This window comes from Cardiocondyla obscurior, linkage group LG10 (genome assembly GCF_019399895.1).
Source record: "Cardiocondyla obscurior isolate alpha-2009 linkage group LG10, Cobs3.1, whole genome shotgun sequence".
NCBI lineage: Eukaryota > Metazoa > Arthropoda > Insecta > Hymenoptera > Formicidae > Cardiocondyla > Cardiocondyla obscurior.
Window position 1 is genome coordinate 31,707 of NC_091873.1, and position 14,833 is coordinate 46,539.

Below are 14,833 nucleotides of genomic sequence, written 5' to 3' on the forward strand. Positions count from 1 at the left end.
CCCCTTATTTTAGTTCCACCTCATCCACCCTTTTCCAATTCTTCATCCAAGTCTGCCAGCAGGATCGTGAACAAGCTCGGACTCAGCGGACATCCCTGTCTCTTCCCTCTCACCGTCCAGAATTTTTTTCCTTCTTCTTTCTTTATTCTAACTTTGCTACTCGTTTCTTCCAGTATCTTTTCGCATCTTTTTACTAACCTCTCCCTTATCCTTCTATTTCTTATTGCTTTCACCAATTTTTCTCTGTTCACAAAATCGAAGGCTGTAATAGAAGAATAGAGGAAAAGGAGGGGAAGCTAGTAATAGCTTTCATTGATATAAAGGCAGTTCTTTATATCAATGAAAGCTATTACCTTCCCCTCCTTTCCTCTATTCTTCTATTTATCAGATGGTTTAAAACATAAATTTGATCCAACGTCCCCATGTATCTTCTAAATCCTGCCTGACTCTGTGGAACTATTCTTTTCTCTTCCACTTCTTCTCTTATCCTTCCCTTCAAAACCGAAGCATACACTTTATACTCTGTTTGTGTCAGTGTCACCCCTCTATATTCTTCCACTTTTTCTCCTTTTCCTTTCTTTATGACTGGCACCACTATCCCTTCCCTCCATTCTTCTGGAAACCCTTCTCCTTTCCACACCTTTTTGCATATTTCCCATAGCTCTTCTTTTACCTCTTCTCCTCCTTCTCTCCATATCTCATTTTCAATATTGTCACTCCCTGCTGCCTTTCCTTTTTTCAACTTTTTTATCACCTTTTCAAACTCCTCTCTTTCTATCTTCTTTTTCATCTCCTCCTTACTTCTCTCTACTTCCCCTCCCTCCTGTCGATTGTAATGTAATGGTGTTTTTAAATTTTTTCTTGGGTAAGCCAATTACATGTGACATTTTAGTATTGTTTATAAGGCTGAAAATTATAATTATTGCAACTCACTTTGCTTGTTAATTTATGAATGCAATATCTTTATTATATTGCTACGCCAAGAACGGGATCAGCGGACGTCTCCGCGTTCACGCTCCGCACTCGCGTAACGTTTAATCTAGTACCCGCGGTACTCGCGTACCTCGAAAGAAAAGAGACGTTTTTGAAAAAGAACGAAACGGTTTAATAACCAAGAAATACAAAGTGACGTCCTCGTCGCTTAAAGTCACGGGCAGAACTGTCAATCGATAAAGTTTAAACAATCTTCATTCCCCTGGCAACGGGGAACCGAAATCTCCGAGCGAGCCGGCAGCTTCACGCCGCTCCGTACACAGGGCGTAGCAATATACTTCGTATGGATAGCGACACGTGCGTGATAGAAGGTTACAATAGAGAGAATCAGACACGCGTATAAAGAAACAAAAGACAAACAAGGCTGGAGATGCGTGCGCAAAGAATTGAACAAAATACTCTAGAATTAAGCGGTCTGATTAAATGTATATAGAATTACAACATTTAGAAATATCGCCACTATTTTTATTTCTTCTCGGTGAACATTCTGGAGATCTGTTTAAATTTAATGAGCTTGATAAAGACACTGAATCTGTTGATACTTTATTAGAAGTCAAACTTGGTGATGAAAACTTTTCTGATTCATAAAACTTATTTTCTTGCATCATTTTGTGACATTTAATTTTGTCGTGTGTAAAATATGCATATTTGTAGAATGTTGGTTACAGAATTAAATTAATTAAATTGCGGGATATTTTAGCGAAAGTTACTGCCTAATTTATTTCAGAAAAAACGCACTGGTGTATTACAGAAAACTTAGACTCGTATTCTTAACAATATTTAGACGACTACTGGCTGTCTTTTTCCGAGGACGCCTGTATTTATATCGGGCCGCAAACAAAGGCGATCAACCGTCAAACTGTACCGATCGCGCGGGTTGTCGACCCGACGAAAATAAAACAAGAGGTATACATCTTCGCGTTCGAATAAATTCGTTTTCCCTACATATTGTTTGGTTTTCAATTTTTCTAATCCAATTATTATAGCATCTTTATAAGATTTTGTTCTACCTCTTATTTCAACTTTGTATTTTGGTCATTCTATATCTGGTGGTGCTCCTTGTTTTACCAAAGATTGCATTTCTTTTCTTTTCTTATTTAACATTAATTTTGACATATAATAATATTCCAGACATTCTTTAACTTTATTCCATACAATCCAATGTGAAGGAACAATCTCGATAATAATTGTTGTAACCCGACGCGTCAACGCAGGTGATTGACACACCGCGTGCGCAAATTTTTACGAAAGCTCAGCAGATTACCAAACTGTTGGAATCTGCTGAGTCTACGGTACAGTCTCGTCAGCATTTACGACAACGCGCATTATCAGCAGAAGGCAGTAGGGCACTCAGCCACTTCCTTCTGCAATTTCGCTGACAAGACATAAGTAAATAATATAAAATGCACGAGCTCCGAAGCTTGTGCAAGTCAACTGACTTACAGTTACTTGTGAGTAACAGTTAGTTACGAGCTATAGATTCGTAACTCTACGCAACAAGAAGTACTCTACACGCGACAAGAGGAGAAAATAAAAGATACCACGACTTTTATAAGATAAAAGTATTCTTTATTTAAAAAAACACCCATCGCCGAGCAACGATCCCGGAGGACGGACCTCGTGCACCGCTGAAATGCAACATAATTAATTGAGTCTTGTCTTCTGGGAAAATTACTAATTTATATGGATATTTGTTTATTTAAAAAGGAAAAAAAACAAAAATTTTTTTACAAAAGTCAAGTAATTGCCAAGTTATTTTTTAAAAACAAAATTATATTTCTATATAATTGAAAACAGCATTATCAAGATTATAATCAATTCGTTACACATTTCAGACATAAGTTAATATTCACAGACAGAGAACTGCAATTAATTTTTACTAAATTACGCGTTTTTACTTTTTAATAACATAAATACATACCGTTTTGAATAATTAGTGAACTTTCGTTATTAAATTCAATCGTTTACTTAATTTCTCTGTTGCCTAGAAACAAGAGGCCCCGCTAAGCACTTTACGCTAATTCCGATTTTCTGCTTCGTCGATAAAGCAGGTCTTTTTACTTAATAGAGTACAGTTTGGTACATTATTTCTAAAGACTACTTTTCCTTTTTATCACCATACACGAGCACATATGTTTAAGTTTCCAAAAACACTTCACAATTTTTATAGTAAAGAAAATGCTGTTTATTAATTGAATAAAAGTATACAAAAAAATAATAATAAAACAAGAATAATAAAGATATAGAAAGTTCGTTCAGTATTAATGGTTTGCCGGTTCTGCGACGCGGAAGCAAACCTTTTCAATTGCAGTTTACGTATAAAACGCACAGTTATATTATTTGCTAGCAGCACGAGCTATTCGTATCGAGATTCGGAAGGCAACTAACTAACGGAGAGAAGGCTTGCGATATCTGCTCGCCCTGCCTTTGTTCCTAAGGACGACCGTATAGCGTTACGGGAAGGCCCGATTTCTCCGAAGATTTATCAGTCGGTCTACGTGACCGGATATTCAGTCATAAATTTCTTATAGTAACAAAAGAAGAAGCAAAGTTTCCAACACATGAAACCCTTCAATGCACAAGCATCGCATTACATTTTTTGGTATTTTCTTTTTTCCTTAACATTCCGCCCGCCTCGTTCTCGCTGTGAACGAACATTTGCTTACGCTAGCATGTCTATGTTTCGATTGTATTTGAATCATGATTTATTTCATTATCAGCAAACAATGGAACGATTTTAACTACGGGTCGCGTATAAGTGGTTGTTGCAGTTTTAACGGTTACCACGCGAACTTGTCCGTCGGCTCCAGGGTGAATAGCAATAATACGCCCAAGGGGCCATTTCGAAGGTGCAGTGCCTTCCCCACGGATTAAACATAAAGTATTAATCTTTAAGTTTTTCATCGCAGCAGACCACTTATTTCTTACATTAAGTGTCGGAATATATTCATTGGACCATCGTTGCCAAAAGTGGTCTCGCATTTTCTGAATGAGTTGCCATCGCTTTAGCCGATTCTCAGGTATCTCTTGCAACGAAGGTTCGGGTATAGCATTTAGGGGTTGCCCTATTAAGAAATGACCCGGCGTAAGTGCTTCAAAATCTTCGGGGTCATCGGTGATAGGAAGCAAGGGTCTCGAGTTTAAGCATGCTTCTACCTGCGTCAAGAAAGTTGCTAATTCTTCATACGTCAGCGTTGCTTTACCGATTACCCGGTGAATATGAAATTTTGCAGATTTTACCGCGGCTTCCCAGAGACCCCCAAAGTGGGGTGCACTGGGGGGATTGAAATGCCAAAGAACCCCTTTATTGGTTAGATTATTTTTAATCAATGAATCGTGTGTTATCTGTTTTATAAAATTTCTAAGCTGCGCATCTGCCCCTATAAAATTTGTACCGCGATCACTATACAGATGAGCACATAATCCGCGTCTAGAAGTGAATCGCCTAAAAGCCGCTAGAAATGCTTCAGTTGTATAATCTGAAACAGCTTCTATGTGAACAGCTCTGGTAGAAAAACAAACGAAAATAGCAATAAAACCCTTATAGGCTCTTTGGCCTCTGCCCTTTGAGGTTCGCATCATAATTGGCCCAGCGTAATCTAGACCTGTATTAAAGAACGGTGGTAAAGGAGAAGTTCTCGCATGAGGCAAACTTCCCATAAGCGGAAAACAGGCTGTTCCTTTCCAACGTATACATTTGGCGCATTTGTGTATGAATGATTTAACTACTTGGCGTCCGCCTAAAATCCAATATCTTTGTCTTATTGTAGCTAAGGTTAACTGCACCCCGCCGTGCAGTGTCATACGATGGCACTTATCAATTATTAATTTCGCAAAATATGAATCCTTGCTGAGAATGATCGGATGCTTTTGATTATAATTAATAGATGAGTGTTGCAATCGGCCACCTACTCGGAGTATCTCATTTTTGTCAAGAAACGGATTTAATTTATATAATGCACTTTGTCGCAATAACGTCTGTTTATTTTTAATAGTTTTAATTTCTTTGGAAAAAAATATATCTTGCGAATGCTTAATCCAAAGATTTTTTGCACTCTCAAGTTCGCTTAATTCGAGATCTTGATTTTGATTTTTATGTTCTCGTAATCTTATGGGCCAGCGACGGCACCAAGCAGTAATATGCAATAATCGTGTTAGCGAAGAAAATTGTAATAGCATTTCATTTTCCTGATTTTTATTTTCAACTATATGTACCCTAGCAGGTCGTTCCTCCTCATGTGTTCGAGGAATTTCTTGATGAAATAATCTCGCATTTAATTCATCGTATGGTGATAACCAAGCTGGCCCGGTCCACCACAGCGGGTGGCCTGCTAATTCCGATGGAGAAATTCCTCGCGACGCACAATCGGCCGGGTTTTCGTTACCGGACACGTGTTTCCACTGGGCATCAGGCAATGTTTCTTGTATCTCAGTTACTCTATTAGCTACATATGTTGTCCAACGCGAAGAATGACCCTGAATCCAAGCTAAAGTAACCGTAGAGTCTGACCATAAATAAATTCTATTAATTTTAAATTTGGCAGCAAGTTTTATTTTGTTTACTAAACGCACTAATAGAGCGGCGGCATTTAATTCTAACCGCGGTAAGGAAATAGTTTTTAAAGGAGCAACTTTAGTTTTTGATTGCAAGAGCGAAATTTTGGAAAAGTGAAAGTCGTCATATTCGTCCGGACTAGTCCACGTTACTCGTAAGTAAACAACCGCAGCAATGGCTCTTTCGGAAGCATCTGAAAATCCGTGGATTTCTATACTACAATTTGAGGCAAGACTACTTATCCAGCGAGGCAAAGCAATTTTCTGCAGTTCAGGGAGTTCTGCTTGAAATTTTAACCAAAATTCTTGCTCCTCTTTCGGCAGAGGCTCATCCCAATCTAAGTTTTTTAGCCACAATGATTGAATAAAAATTTTCGCACGAATGATAACCGGTGCTAGCCACCCAAGCGGATCAAACAGTTGTGCAACTTCTGATAGAATCTTTCTTTTCAGTATATTTTTCTGCAGTTATATGGATATGAAAAGCAAACGTATCTGTTCTAGGGTTCCATTGCATTCCTAAAATCGGGTGTCCCTCAATGGATTGCCAAACGACAGGCTGGTTCTGATGTTTCGTTTTGGGAATTATATCCTCTATTAATTTCGAGCTAGTAGCCCATTTCTTTAACGGAAGCCGCCCGCCATGCAAATCGCAACTAGATCCCTTATTAAAGCACGTATTCCGTTTACGGAACTTGCTCCGGTAAGAATATCATCCATATAAGTTTCCGATTGCAACACGGAAGCGCCTATAGGATATTTTTCCTTTTCATCCTCCGCGAGTTGTTGCAATACTCGCAGGGCTACAAAGGGTGCGCAAGCAAGCCCATAAGTTAAAGTGTTTAACTGATAGTCATTTACATCCTCAGCAGGGTCATAACGCCAGACAATACGCTGCATTTTTTTGTCCGCGTCGTCAATCAAAATTTGTCTGTACATTTTTTCTATATCCGCTACTATCGCAAATCGGTGGCGGCGCCAATTGGTTATTATAGCAGGCAATTCTGGCAGCAAATTTTTACCCGTCAGCAAAACTTGATTTAAACTTATATTTTGTGCCATCCGGGCGGATCCGTTAAAAACTACGCGAATCTTAGTTTTTTCTTCGACTGATTTGATTACGCAGTGATGTGGCAAATAGCAGCACACTTCGTCCGTCGGCGCGGGTGAAGTTACTTTAGTCATATGCTCAAGTTGTTGATATTCTGTCATAAATTCATTATATAATTTACGAATCTGCGGTTGCTTGCTTAATCGTTTTTCCAGAGCTTGAAGCATTTTAACAGCTATTGAGCGAGAGTTTTTAAAATTTGGAATCGCGTCCTTGTTCAAAAACGGCAATTGAATTATATAACGTCCTGTCTCATCTCGACGATGAGTTTCTACAAAATGTTTTTCGCACTCAATTTCTTCTGCAGTTAAGGCCGGAAGAGACAATTTTATTTCCTCCTGCTGCCAAAATTGCTTTACTAAATCGGACAAATCTATTCCCGTGGTGCATTTATGCACGGATACGCCCTTGCCGGTTGACTCTCCGCCCGCCGTTCCGGAAAGTACCCATCCCAACGCGGTTTTTATTGCAATCGGAGCATTTATATTTCCTTTACGTATTCCTTCTTCCAGGATAATAGCATATACTTCCGCGCCTAAAATTAATTCAATATTAAAAGAAGCTCGAAAATCTGGATCTGCTAACTCTAATCCGCTTAAATGTTGCCATTCGCTGAACATATTTTCTAAACTAACCCCGGAGGCGGCGAGTCGAGACAAAATTAACGCTGTAATTTGCAATGAAAACGGAGTCTTTGTTCCGGATTCTATCTTAAATGTTACTTTACCTCGAGCATGCATATTTATTATTCCGCCAATTCCAAAAATAGGCGTTGAATCCGAAACTCGCGGGAGTTTTAATTTTTGCATTAAAGATTCAGAAGCAAGCGAGACTTCCGAACCCGGATCAATTAGCGCACGCACGGTATGTTTTTTACCAAATTTGTCCGTAACGAAAACCCTGGCAGTCGCAAGCAAAACTCGTTTTCGCTCTACGAGATTACGCAAGTGGAGAGCCACTGCTCCTTCGCTGCTGGTTCCGGCTGGTTTTTCGGTTGTTTCCGAGTATTTCGGCGGCGCCGTCCCGGTGTTGATGTTCCTGCCGCTGGATGCGTTGAACTCCTCTGAGGCTCGATGCTCGATGGCTCTGGGTCCGGTGGTACGATGCTCTGCGGCGGAGGCATTGATTCCAGTTCGCATACTTCCGGTTGAACAGGCCTCATGGATTGTTGAATGATGTCGTTCTTTACAATAGTAGCAGCTTCTGGTAGAAGGACACAGATTGATTCGGTGATTTCCGAAGCAGTTGAAACACAAGCGATGCTCAATCGCGAATTCCTTGCGCGCATTAGGGCCTTTTCTTTGAAATTCCGGGCAGCCCAGAATATAATGTTGTCCGTGGCACAAAAAACACGTATTCGGCTTACCTCCGCTTTGTAACGGAGCTGGATTAGAAACAAGTGCTCGCGTAGCCCGAGATCCAGATGAAGTTTTAGACGATAAGTCACGTCCCGTCGGCTGGATTGCTTCCAAAGTTCGGAGACGATTTTCCATAAACAGTCTCAATTCCTCATAGCATGGAGGATCTGTGGTATTTCCAATAACCGATTCCCACTCCTTACGTGTGTAAGAATCGAAAAGCTCAATTATTCGATGCACAAATAAATCATTTTCTGCAACAGGCCTCTGGATTCCCTCTAAAGCAGCAACGGTCTGCAGCATTCCATTAAAAATCTTTCGCAATTCAAATGCACTTTCTCCTTTCATTTTCGGCAAATTTGAGAAGGAGGTAAGCACAGAGCGCACAAGCAAACGCTTATTTTCGTAATGTTCCTGAAGCATGGTCCACACTCGCTCGTAATTTCCTGCAGTCGTTGGAATATTTCGCGTTAATTGTTCCGCTTCCCCCTTGAGACTGCTTCTTAAGTAATGGAACTTCTGTATTTCTTGCAACGAACCATCAGCTCCTACCATTGACTGAAAGAGATCTTTAAAATTCGGCCAATCCTCAAAGCGTCCCGAGAAAGTAGGCAATTGCAATCTTGGTAATTGGCTTCGAAGAGACTCCGAACTGCGCGGAGCTTCCGGTGTCTTTGATGATCCTGCTGAGGGCGTCAATGTTAGCATCATTTCTTCCAAAGTAGCCCGCTGATTGTAATAAACCTCTTCCACGATTGCATAATAATCTTTCGTAATATAGGCATGGGTTTTCACTTGTTCCCAATATTCTTCTCTTAATTGATCATGAGCCTTTTCGAATTTCGCCCAATTGGTATCCAATTGATTGATTCGAATTTCTATCGCACTGCTGGTTATCTTTGCTGTTCCCAGCTTACGCAAATTGTCTACGGCTCTTGCAATACGGCCGTGCAACTCCTGCTGGTTGTTAATTAACGTTTCGTGATTCTGACTCATCGTAAGGAACTTGTCGCAAACTTGAACAGTATAAATTTCGCACTGATTCACACTATCCGGCTCGAAGGACCAATAAATGTTTAAGTTTCCAAAAACACTTCACAATTTTTATAGTAAAGAAAATGCTGTTTATTAATTGAATAAAAGTATACAAAAAAATAATAATAAAACAAGAATAATAAAGATATAGAAAGTTCGTTCAGTATTAATGGTTTGCCGGTTCTGCGACGCGGAAGCAAACCTTTTCAATTACGGTTTACGTATAAAACGCACAGTTATATTATTTGCTAGCAGCACGAGCTATTCGTATCGAGATTCGGAAGGCAACTAACTAACGGAGAGAAGGCTTGCGATATCTGCTCGCCCTGCCTTTGTTCCTAAGGACGACCGTATAGCGTTACGGGAAGGCCCGATTTCTCCGAAGATTTATCAGTCGGTCTACGTGACCGGATATTCAGTCATAAATTTCTTATAGTAACAAAAGAAGAAGCAAAGTTTCCAACACATGAAACCCTTCAATGCACAAGCATCGCATTACATTTTTTGGTATTTTCTTTTTTCCTTAACAACATAAATCAAAATATATCACACGTGTAACACACATGAGTGACGAGTCAAAGTTGTATTATAAATATTAAAAATTTTATTGTTAAAAGTTTTATTATTAAAAATTAATCAAAAGTTAAAAGAAGTTTTATAGTTAAGTTTTATTTTAAATATAAAGAAGTGACATTGTATATATATTTTTTTTCTTTATTTTCACTGATATCAAATGTGATATATTTTCCATGTACTGATGTTAATGGACAAGTGATAAATTTAGCATGGCGTTTAGTTACTTCTTACATTTCCAAAATGCTTAAATTACACGGCTCTTTAAAAAGTAATTTTTTAATTTTTAATGTGGTTCCACTTATTTGTATTGCCCCCTCATCCATTTTGTGAGGAATATTTATTTTAGTTATTTCTATTAGCGTTCCATTTTTTAGTATTACTGTATTGTTTAAAAATTTTTGTGTTAAAATTGAATTATATTTTAAACGTTTGACTTTCGTTGTATTTCCGGAAATATCCTTCTACAGTTTTGATGTGATTTGTACAGAAAAAATGGGAACAGACTTTTTGATATCAATTAAATATATTTTTTGCAAATGACGACAAATTTGTGCCAACGGTCGATTTCCACTTCGTAAGAGTCTCTTAATTTTTCTCAAACAGTTTTTAAATGGGAAGGCAGTCACAATAGAAAGAGAACATCCTATATTTTTCACGTCATCTGCTAACGGAAGCGATAGCGACTTCTCGCGTCGCGTAGTTGCCGGATGTAAGCTCGCCGGAGCCAAGGTTCGCGCGGATTTAATATCGCGTTAGGTTGAGGTTATTTGGGATAACCCGGAGAGCAGCGGTCGGGAGCGCCCGATCGCGGCGATGCCGGCGACTGGCTGTCGCGCAGCGGATCCGATGCCGGACGAGAGCGCCCGTCCGGAGGATTGTGTTGGCACAAAGTGCCATGGATATCGGCGGCAGTCGGGAGCGCCCGACTGCGGCAGTATCGACGGTTGAAGGCCGTACGATAGATCCGGAGCCTAGACGGGAGCGCCCGTCTAGGGAATCTCGGTAGTCCGGAGTATCGGGGGGCGCCGGCGATATTCGGTCGTCTTAGTGGTGAAGCCTCGGGAGCGCCCGAGATCTCCAGGAACCTGAATCTATACTCTGCTTTGGGAGCGCCCAAGGCAGCGGAAACTCACCGGGAGCACCCGAGTTCGGCTCGGGAGCGCCCGAGTCGGAGAGTATGCGAGGCTTTGGGAGCGCCCGAAGTCTTAAGATCTAGAGGATGTGTTCTAGTCGAGGACCGGAACCGGAGAGGTGCTCGCTCTGTCGCGAGTTCGATTTATATAGCCGCAGAGATGAGAGTGGGGAAACTCCCATTCATAACTTGGCGGCGCGCGCCATCGTCGAATCGGTGGTCGTCCGCCAAACCACGTGCGGTGCGTCCGGCGGCGTCCGGGCTGATGTTCGCTCGGGTTACTTTGGTGGACGGCCTTCTGCCATCCAGGGCTGGTCTTCGCTCTTTAGTGACGAGGCTTAAGCCCTTGCCACATCATCTCCCCTCTTTAACAGCCCTCCTGGCTGTTCATTCGTCGGCAAGTCCGTAACGTGCCGTTCGTGTCGAACCTTGGCACCCACTTCCCGTTGCTCGTGTGCGCCCGGAATTTTCGGTTCTTCCATACTGCCAAAACCGAGACGTCGATGATTTCTTCGGTTGGCAGTTTGACCCTTGTAAATGGGTCGTCAGATCCGGGTGGGTCGCTCAGTATAAGACCCGCGCAATTGGCACCCATGAGCCCCGGTGCTGGATTTGACTGCTGAACCGACGGTGGTCTTGCTGGTAGGAGCTGTGGCGGTGGTCTTGATGGCCGGAACTGTGGCGGTGGGTTTGATAGCCGGAACTGTGGCGGTGGTCCTCTAGGGCCTACGGTCGGTCAAGGAAAAGGCGGTGGTGGCCTAACTTGAGACGACCCAGGTTGCGATGGCGCCGGTCTGGTCTGCGGCTGTGTTGGCTGTCTGTGCCGTGGCGTTAGGAACGGCATGCCTGTTGCTCGGGCGGTCAGTGTTGCCGTGGCCGTTGCCATCGCGGTGTGTGTACGACGTCTGGCTGTTGGCTCCGCCGGAGGTCGTCTCTTTGGTCTGGTGGCTGGTGGCGGTTCCGCTAACCACTGTGTGTGGCGTTCTTGCGCCCGGTCACCCCTTTTTTTTATTTATCAAATTCGGATAACGTTCTGGTTGTACGTTGAAATTTGATTGGTATTTGAGATTAAAGACGTATTAATAAATTAGATAACTGACTCTTTGCATTCTGACTGTTTTTAACTTTAGCTCCATATAGCCAATATTCTAATAATTTTTTCATATTTCCTAAGCATACAAGATACATGATGTCCAATAAAAAATAAGTTTCCATATCTATTGGTGTTTTAATGATAAGAAAAGGAGATATTCTAGTGTGATGTTCTGGATTGCTTTGCTGACGGAATGAAGAATCAGTTTTGGCTTGGCAATTTTCGTTTGGTTAAATTGTCCGTCTTTCTACACGTTCTCCACGAACAGTACATAGTTCACACGCCCAGTATCCATCATGTTCTTTGACACACATAATTTTCGTTTTCTGTCTTGAGAAAGACAATTTTAAATGCCTTGTCTTTCTCAAGTCAGAAAACGGCATTTAAAATTGTCTTTCTCAAGACAGAAAACGAAAATTATCCCAAAATTAAATTATACGTAATGTAAAAATATATATTTATAATATAAGTAACATGAGTATTTAATTTCGATTGTCAAAAGTCGCGAAATGTCTTAAAGTATAAGCTAGAATTAATAGCGTACTCTTGCGATATACTTCTATCCTTGTCCGCCCGTATAAACACGAACGCGTGCAAGCGAGAGAGCGAAGGTGCGCCTATAATAATTTCTTAGCGTTCACTCATACTTTCTCTCTCACACGCACGGGTCGCGAGCGAGATAGAGCATGAGAACACCTCCCACCAAATTTTCCCCCGTCCTCTCGCTCCTTTTGGCGTTCTGCGCCTCACGTACGCGATCCGCGGTGAGGCCTCACGCACGGGAGCCGCCGTCGCCGCAGTGCGACAGGCCATTATTGCCGGTGACTGTACATAGATCTGTCTCGCTTCCTTTCTTTAATTATTCCTATGAGTCCTTCATTATGAGACCCCCAATCTTCTATTTTTATCCTTTTGAATTATCCAATTTCAAATCTTCCTCAATCAACTCTAATTTGGATAGTTTTATCAATCGTTCCTTTCCCGATTCTACCCTTATTATACTGACGCTTCCAAAAGTTCTGATGACCTTCCTGTCGGTGTTGGAATTTTTCTCACCAACCCTGAGCTCAAAATCATGCACAAACTTCCTAACGAGACTTCTATCTTTTCAGCCGAGGCCTGGGCTATTTTTCAAGCGATAATATTAGTCATTCAATTTAATATTACCTCGGTTGTCATTCTTTCCGACTCAAAGAGCGTCCTAAATGCTTTATCATCTTGGAGGCTTGCACACATTAATTACATTATCGCACTCATCAAAGAGCAAATTACTAAAGCCATTTCTTTAGGCATTAATATTAATTTATTATGGGTTCCTTCGCATTGCGGAATTTTAGGCAATGAAACTGCTGACCAAACTGCTAAAATAGCTCGCTTTCAAGGCAGAAAACCAAAATTTAAAATACTGTTCCCTGACTTGTTTGATAAACAAAGAAATAAACTGAATAATTCCTTTGCTAATTATTTGCAGGAATCCGCTCTCACTAAAGGTTGTCATTACTTATCAACTTTCTTTAACTCGCATTCTAAACCTTAGTTCTATAAGTACAAATTACCTAGAGATCAAATAACTCTTGTTAATCGGTTAGGTAGTAATCATTATAATCTTAATTACAGTCTTGCGAGTAAAAATATTATTAATTCAGGCTCTTGTTCTTGTGGTTTTTCGAAACAAGATATTAATCATATTGTATTTCACTGTTCTCTCGCTGCTAAGAAATCTTCTAATTTGGTTAAATTTATTTCAGGAAAATTTCCTCAAAACCCTCATGACATTTTTCCTTTGCTTATTAAACCTATCCCTAAATTCGTTAGACTCCTTTTCTTCTTTCTTAAGTCCCTGGACTTAAATATCTGATTAATTCAATTCAAACATACCGCTCTATGCTACTCGACACAAGACATGGCGGCTGAACCGCCAACCAATACGAACTACCAAATCAAGATTTTGCAAATGGCCGGATCGTATCTATGTTGGAAATGAGTGCCATCTAATAGAAGAAGAAGAAGAAAAAGAAGGAAAATGATTGCACGCGGCAAAAAAACAAACAAATGCGATCATACGATAACGTACCGAAAAATAATCTGTCGAGCCCGGTCGTTTGTAAATATTCATTTTTATGAATAATTTACCGCTTTAAATGATTTTAAGAGCCGAGGACGTTAATGTTAGGGAAATGATGCGCTATCATTTCCTCACCACCTTGCGGTAGATAGCATGGTGCGTTTTTTTTATAGTGGTATCCCCGGTAAGCCTAGTCCACTTTTAAAACATATTGTTATTAATGTAACAATTGTTCGAAATGCCCTCCTCTGTGTTGTACACAGAATCGGGCCCTTCGAACTACATCTCGTGTTGCACGTTGCACCATATCTGCAGGGATATTTTGAAAAGCCGCAACGATGGCTTCACGAACCTCTTCTACAGCAGCTTCTCGATAATTTTCCACTTCATTTTTTATGTAGCCCCATATAAAAAAATTTAACACATTTAAATCGGGTAATCGAGGCGACCAAGCAATCGGACCACCGCGACCCATCCACCGATCGGGAAAACGTGCGTTTAATACCTCGCGCACTATTCGTGCCGAATGCGCGGGTGCTCCGTCGTGTTGATACACGATTTGTTGCCTTATTGCAAGAGGCACGTCTTCTAATAAAATCGGTAAATCCGTCTCAATAAAACGTTTGTAAATATTTGCAGTTAATCGTGGAGGGAAAAAATACGGACCAATCTAGAAAATAAAAATATTTTAATTATGAAAAAAATATTCTTTTCCTTCTTTTATTCTTACTATTTTATCTCCAACGACGCCTGCTCATACGTTAATTGACCAGCGGTACTGAAATGCGGTTTGCCGAACGACGTGTGAATTTTCGTCCGACCAGTATAAACGATTCCTAGAGTTTAATACACCTTTTGGTGTAAATGTGGACTCGTCTGTCCATAATATTGCTCGTCATCTCAAATGCACGTTGTG

General features: G+C 40.8%; 1 protein-coding gene across 1 annotated transcript; it reads right to left on the reverse strand.

Moving 5' to 3' along the window:
- Nucleotides 1-20: 20 nt before the first annotated feature.
- Nucleotides 21-11,947, reverse strand: LOC139106150 (uncharacterized). The gene is made up of 6 exons (XM_070662711.1): nt 11,860-11,947; nt 11,188-11,485; nt 6,238-9,109; nt 3,922-6,009; nt 354-823; nt 21-243 (listed from the first exon to the last, which is right to left on the reverse strand). The coding sequence occupies exons 1-6, from the start codon at nt 11,945-11,947 to the stop codon at nt 21-23; spliced, it is 6,039 nt and encodes a 2,012-aa protein (XP_070518812.1).
- Nucleotides 11,948-14,833: the final 2,886 nt, after the last annotated feature.